At 41.9% G+C, this 7,342-nt stretch overlaps 1 protein-coding gene across 2 annotated transcripts; it reads left to right on the top strand.

Moving 5' to 3' along the window:
• Positions 1-2,067: 2,067 nt before the first annotated feature.
• LOC119290643 (protein REDUCED WALL ACETYLATION 1-like) lies at positions 2,068-6,959 on the top strand. 2 transcript variants are annotated; one of them, XM_037569267.1, is made up of 15 exons: positions 2,068-2,241; positions 3,225-3,316; positions 3,568-3,705; positions 3,795-3,851; positions 3,931-4,003; positions 4,326-4,484; positions 4,779-4,928; positions 5,004-5,259; positions 5,353-5,468; positions 5,603-5,689; positions 5,769-5,857; positions 5,943-6,005; positions 6,113-6,169; positions 6,283-6,379; positions 6,496-6,959. In XM_037569267.1, exons 1-15 carry the CDS (start codon positions 2,173-2,175, stop codon positions 6,649-6,651), a joined length of 1,659 nt encoding a protein of 552 aa, XP_037425164.1. In that variant the 5' UTR covers positions 2,068-2,172; the 3' UTR covers positions 6,652-6,959. The 2 variants fall into 2 exon arrangements, with proteins under 2 accessions (XP_037425164.1, XP_037425163.1); XM_037569266.1 differs by having other exon boundaries at positions 3,565-3,705.
• Positions 6,960-7,342: the final 383 nt, after the last annotated feature.

The following is a 7,342-nucleotide window of genomic DNA, read 5'->3' as shown; positions in this document are numbered from 1 at the left end:
TACCTAGTTCAATCTCGTTACCGGCAAGTCTCTTTACTCATTCCGTAATACATCATCTTGTAACTAACTCATTGGTCACTTTGCTTGCAAGGCTTCTTATGATGTGCATTACCGAGAGGGCCCAAAGATACCTCTCCGATACTTGGAGTGACAAATCCTAATCTTGATCCATGCCAACCAACAAACACCTTTGGAGATACCTGTAGAGCATCTTTATAATCACTCAGTTGTGTTGTGATGTTTGATAGCACACAAGGTATTCCTCCAGTATCCGGGAGTTACATAATATCATAGTCGAAGGAATATGTATTTGACATGAAGAAAGCAATAGCAAAAAAACTGAACGATCAATATGCTAAGCTAACGGATGGGTCTTGTCCATCACATCATTCTCCTAATGATGTGATCCCGTTCATCAAATGACAATACATGTCTATGGTTAGGAAACTTAACCATCTTTGATTAACGAGCTAGTCTAGTAGAGGCTTACTAGGGACACTATCCACACATGTATCAAGTTTCCGGTTAATACAATTATAGTATGAATAATAAACATTTATCATGATATACGGAAATATAAAATAACAATTTTATTATTGCCTCTAGGGCATATTTTCTTTAGGTGCAACATTTGAATGACCACTTTTGGCGAATGGACGTACATGAAATTCTGAAAATATGTACCTCACTAAGACAATGTTATGATTTCTTCGCATGGCATCCGGAGAAGCATGGCCGATTCTATGTGAGAAGTGTGTATTACTTGGCGACGGCTGATCATGATGAGCGGTTCGCCGGCTGGGCGTCCAGTGCTAACCCCGACGGGAACCGTTCTGTTTGGAATCCGATATGGCACTCCTTTGTGCCTATGAAACATACGGCATGGCGTGCGGCAACTGGAGCTGCTTGCATGCAATACCGGCATCTGAAGACACGTGGGATGTGTCCATTTTGCGGCATTGTTGATGAGGACAACTACCATGCATTAGTTGCATGCAACCATCCACGTAGCATCTAGGAGAACATGAGACAAGTCTGGCCGCTTCCACCAGATCGGCTCCTTATTAATAGTGGCAAGGAATGACTGCTAAACTTGTCGCTAAATTGCAATGAAGTTGAACGCGATAGAGTCCTTATGCTTATTTGGCATATTTGGCAATTATGGAATAATGTTACTCATGATAAAGAGGTTCCACCCGTGACCACTATGGTGGATTATTTCGACAGTTATATGAAGTCTGTTGGAGATGCGTGCAAGTATAGTACATCGGAAATGACCAAGGGTAAAATGTGGGTTACTGACTGGGTCGTACCATAAGTGAGGATAACTCCTGTTTCTAAGCCTTGGCCACCCCCTACCACTGATTACGTTGCACTTTCAATGGATGGATCTTTTTCAGTGAAATCCGGCACGACGTCGGCAACGATGATTCTTCGACGACATGATGGTTCAGTTACTTTTGCAGCATATCGGTTTATTTTCAATTGTTACGAAGCACCAGAAGTGGAGATACATGCAATTATGCAAGGAATGACGCTTGCTATACATCTTCCAGTCATTGTTCAATCTGACTCAACTAAGACTTTATCCTGTCTATCAGGGGATGGACTAGTTTGTTCGGCATATGGTCATCTCGTGGCTGAAATTAAGGAGTTGATGTGTGACAATTATTCCCCATGAGTTGACTAGGGATCAGAATAGAGTTGCCGATCCTCTGACAAATTATAGTCGTATCGAGTGTACCACGGCACTACCATGTATCGAAGATCTTCTGGCTTTCGACCGTAACTCTCTAAATTTGAAATAAAACTCCTTTCGCCTCGCAAAAAAAAAATCACACTTCAGACAAAATTTATACGCCTTATCCTATGTACTGTACCTTGGAAGTTAATTTTCCAGTAGCCGAAAAGAGAAGACGATAAATCTTTCCAACCTAAATGGCTAAATCTAACCTAACTCTTTTAGGTAGACCGTCACTTGCAAATCGCACCGACTGTGGGCCGCGTTGTCCATCGCTGGTGGCCCCACATGCAGTGTTCCGTCGTAAACCGGAGAGGCCCTTCTGCTCTCACACAAACCCGCGCTTATTTTCTCTCGGTTACCTAATTTTTGCCCTCCTCCTACGATTCGCGTTTGGATCCCAGCGCCAAAGCTTGGCGGATGCTGTAGAAATGGCGGAGGCGCTCGCGTCCGCGGGTGGGCTCGCCATGGCGGCCTCGACCTCCTTCACGCCTGGCCAGGTGAGCCCTAAATCGCCCCTCGATCGGGCGTCGGCGCGGCATTGCTGCTCCGTGCGGATTCCTTGGGTGCTTCCTGGAGCTTGTTGGCGATTGAGTGGTGGCGGCGGGGATTTTAGGGGGGCGGGTGAGCGGGCAAGCAAGTGCAGGGTGCGTTTTCTGTTTTAGGTGGTTGAAAGGAAGCGCTGGAGATGGCATGGTTGTGAAATTTCCTCACGGGATTCAGCGGTGCTTTTTCTTATTTGAGGAATTCCGAGATTGGTCAGTGAAATAGTTGCTGGCTGTGTTGCGCTCGCGCTTGGTTGGTTATTGTTGTCAATGTGCAAGTATTGCTCGTAGGTTAGGATTTGGTGCTATTCTGATTGGAGGGGAACCAGTTAATCTCATTCAGGATTGAAAACCGTGGCTAATTTCCTTGTGTGTGTGTGTGTGGTGGGGAGGGGGGCGTCTATGGACAGATTACTGATGTGTGTTTTGGAATGGTAGTATCTAATCTGGGGTGGGTGGATTTTTTTAGCTGTTCCAACACATTGGTGAATGAGGGCTGTAGATCTGGAGACACCAGATGTTCCAACACATGGATTTCTCTGTTGTATTCTTGGGGAATATGTGCTCATACTAGTTATTCAGTGAGTGTGTGCTAAACCACTTTATAGGTTTGGCCATTCAGCCTATTGAACTGAATGTTGATGTGCTTGTTTTACTATACATATGATTGACCCTTGAGTTTAGTAACCGGTATGAGGTTCAGTGGGCCAATTAATTAGTATGCAAAACTGCAGAGTATTGTGGATTGCAATAGTACAAGGGCTGAAGTTTAAACAGCGCGTCTAGAAGGCCTTTTGTAACTTCCCCTAACTAAGTATGCATAGTGATGCTATTATCCCCCCATGAAGTTAATTTGTTTATTACAGATACTATAATTTATTTATTTCTGGGACATTGGTCATTGGAACTAACAGAACTTGCTTTGTACTTTATCCCAGCTTTCTGCTTTTCTGGGATTTCTTTGGGTTCTTGCGGCCTGGGTGTATGCCGAGGTTCTCTTTCATAGGAAGAATGCTGCTTCACTTAAAACGTGAGTAAATTCTATTTTGATCATGGGAATGCTGCTAAGTTGTATCTCCCCTTTGAATGTCCAGAAATCTCTGCCTATGCTGCAAGTACCATAGGTCCATAGCTCAATGTATCTTACTTTTTCTGGGGTTGATCTATTTTGTTCTTCCATCTTGAAATGAGTATTGGCACCATTATATGTTGCTTTTAATGAAATACTACTTTCTAGAAGGACTCTTATCCGAAGTAATGTTTCCTTCTCTTTGTCAGTAGACACTCGGACATCAATTTATCAGACATGGATAGCAGCTCAAACAAAGGAGAGGATCAAACAATGTTACTGGAGGAGGGTGGTCAAGTAGCTGGTGCAAAGCCAGCAGTTTATGCTTCTTTCACATCACAGATGCTCAGGTTGCTTGTGAACTATAACTCTCGATTGCATAATAAATGATTGTATAAGATGTCAAGATTCAAATGCACTGACTTAGTTGGTTCCACAGACTTTTCTGTATGGACCAGACACTTCTTCTGGAGCATCGATTGACACTGAGGGCAATGTAATCTACTTGCATTCTGTATCCGTTGATACTTGTCTGGTTGCATTATTCTGCTGACAGCTTGCCATTGGTCTATCAGATCCGAGCTTGGAGGCCATCTACTTTACTTTTACATATGCGACCGCACAAATATATTCGGAGAGTCTGAAAAGGTACTATTATGCTGATACTTGCTAGAAATGTATGCCCACATTTAAACACCATCTGAATGTATAATTGTATGGCATTATTATCTATTGTAAATAGCTTTCAGATTCTAGGTCTGCTGATGCTTTGGTATGTTGTTTTTCTATAGAATCTTATGCTAAATTTTGATGTCCCTATGTAACATACTGGTAAAAAACAGATTCTTAGAACATGTCATCTTTTCTCACTTATTCAAATTAATGCAAAATACTAGAAGCTGCATATAAGGTGTGTGTGCGCAATATGCTATTTTCAATTGGATAACTTTTTTTTTGTGTGTATCTACAGAATTACAGCCGAGATCTCTTCCTTTTCCTCTATTTTCTTCTTATCATCGTAGCAGCTATTACTTCCTTCAAGGTCCACCAAGATAAGTCCACATTCACTGGAAAATCTGTACTATATTTGAATAGGCATCAGACGGAAGAATGGAAGGGTTGGATGCAGGTATTTTCATAGTTCATCTTCCTTATAGCATTTTGTCTGTCTTTTATTCTACTACCCGCCAATCATGCATGGATATTAATGCATCAGATTTTTCTAACGAGAATGTTTGACTATTCGGTTGTAACTGTCATCCTGCAGTGCTTACTTGCTTAATGCTTACCTCCTTCACCTTCATTTATAACCTGTTAGTTGTAAATAAGCTGATTAACCAAGGGCATCCATTTGCAACCAGCAAGGTTTTGATCTCTCTGCTAGCAGAGCACCACTTCTCAGCATGGCTTTGTTTGTTTCCAGGTGCTATTCTTGATGTACCACTACTTCAATGCTAAAGAGATCTACAATGCGATTCGTGTGTTCATTGCTGCATATGTGTGGATGACTGGATTTGGTAACTTCTCCTATTATTATGTGCGGAAGGATTTCAGTCTGGGACGATTTGCTCAGGTCCATTCTTAATTAGTCCAATTGTTCTTTCTTTTCATCCGCAGACCTTTACTAACATGGTTGCACCTTCAACAGATGATGTGGCGCCTCAATTTCTTTGTGGCATTCTGTTGTATTGTCCTAAATAATGATTACACACTATATTATATTTGCCCTATGCACACTCTTTTCACCCTCATGGTGTATGGTGCTCTTGGAATTCTAAACAAGTACAATGAGATTAGATCAGTGATTGCTATAAAATTTGTTGGGTGCTTCTTGGTAGTTATCTTGGTATGGGAAATCCCAGGTGTCTTTGAGATAGTCTGGAGCCCATTCACTTTTCTTCTAGGTCAGTTTTCCTTCAGTAACAGTTAGTGAGTTTGCTAGTCTATGCATTTTTTTCTTCAATGTGACTTAACAATGTTATTCGTCTTGTGTGCAGGTTATGATGATCCTTCTAAACCAGATCTCCCCAGGTTGCATGAGTGGCACTTCCGATCTGGACTTGATCGCTACATATGGATTGTGGGGATGATATATGCCTATTACCATCCAATGGTATGTTCCGTATAACTTGTTTTATGCAGTATGCTGGCATGACTGATATGTTTTTTTAGATCCAAAGATAGTTTCAATTTCGTCAGAATTATCAAAAGAGCGGGTGAAATGAGTTTGGCATCTCCATGTCATAGGTTGAGAAGTGGATGGAAAAGCTTGAAGAAGCTGAAACAAGAACAAAACTCTATATTAAGGCTTCTATAGTTACAGTTTCTTTAACGGTAATTATCAAACATCTACAGCAAATTGTCTGTCATAGATATATTTTGATACGATCTGCTGGCTTTCTGGTGAACACAGGCTGGGTATTTGTGGTACGAGTACATCTATAAGCTGGACAAGATTACCTACAATAAATACCATCCCTACACATCCTGGATCCCCATAACGTATGTATCTTTCCTGTTTGTGTCGAGTATAAATCCATCTGTATACTGTTAAATCTGATTGATCCATGTGTGTTGCATTCAAAAGTGTTTACATCTGCCTGCGCAACTTCACTCAAGAATTCCGGGCGTGCTCTCTAACGCTATTTGCGTAAGTTTTGTGTTAACAGAGCAAATTGTATCGTTATATGACTAAATGTAATGCTAATGATCTATGAATATGCGACTAACACATACTTGTTGATTTGTTTGTTCTAGCTGGCTTGGAAAGATTACACTAGAAACATATATATCTCAGTTCCATATCTGGCTCAGGTACCATATCCAGTTTCCGTACTTTATAGGTTCTGCCATTTGTGCCACTGGATAATTGCCTTCAGATTTTAAATGAATGAAACTTATTTTGTTTGCTTTGATGACTCTCGAAGATCAAAGGTACCCAATGGGCAACCCAAGTGGCTATTGACGATAATCCCAGATTACCCACTACTTAACTTCATGCTCACTACTGCGCTATATGTTGCGGTATGTACACCTTCTTCCCCATGTATGGCATTGAATTTAGTCCACCTTCTTCCCCATGTATGGCATTGAATTTAGTCCATAAAGCAACTTGCTTATGCCAGCATGTGTTTCTGCAGGTTTCCCATAGGCTCTTCGAACTGACTAATACTTTGAAGATAGCATTTGTACCTCGTGATAACAAGCACCTCTCATACAATTTTGTCGCAGGGATTGCCATTTCAGTTGCACTCTACTCTGTATCATTTGCCTTGGTTGGCATAGCAGGATACTAGCAAATCTAGCCATTAGTTTGTTAGTTCTAGTTATAGTCTAGGGTATCAACAAAGATAGTTTGATTGTCGGCGAGATAAATGTCAACAGGCACACCGCATAGACTGCTTCTCTTTCACCCTGGACTCGAGTCGGCGTGCACACGTTTTAGTCTTGAAGAGTTTGAAGAGTGTAACATGTACAATGTGCCCCAAGTGGGAATATGATAAGGGTAGACACACGTATGCATGTGTACACATATGTCCTTGACATTGCCGGTCGTGATTGTAATTCTTGCGGTTGAGTAATACAAGAATTTATCACCAAAAAAGTACTACTTGAATAGCTGTTGAAATGCATACTGGACCGAGCACTTGGGCAACTCCAACATGGATCATCAAATCGCTCGCAAATGTCTGGATCGAACATTCCGGACACTTTTAGCCATCCAACATAGCTTACCAAATCCCTGCAGCGGACGTTTGAAATCCCACAAATTGGCACCAAATCGGGGAGGCCTAGGGGAGTTCGGGCTTGACACCCTGGCCCACCCAAAACCATGGCGGAGTGTGCATATTTGGATACTCTGCTTCATTATTCCTGTGTGAACTGACACCCTGGCCCACCCAAAACAATGGCTGAGTGCGCACATTTGGACACTCCGCTCCACTATTCCTGTGTGAAAGCCAGCCCTCCGTCCCGATAGCAGGCGCC

This window comes from Triticum dicoccoides, chromosome 4B (assembly GCF_002162155.2).
Source record: "Triticum dicoccoides isolate Atlit2015 ecotype Zavitan chromosome 4B, WEW_v2.0, whole genome shotgun sequence".
In the NCBI taxonomy this organism is placed as follows: domain Eukaryota; kingdom Viridiplantae; phylum Streptophyta; class Magnoliopsida; order Poales; family Poaceae; genus Triticum; species Triticum dicoccoides.
This window is presented reverse-complemented; position numbering and strand designations above follow the sequence as displayed.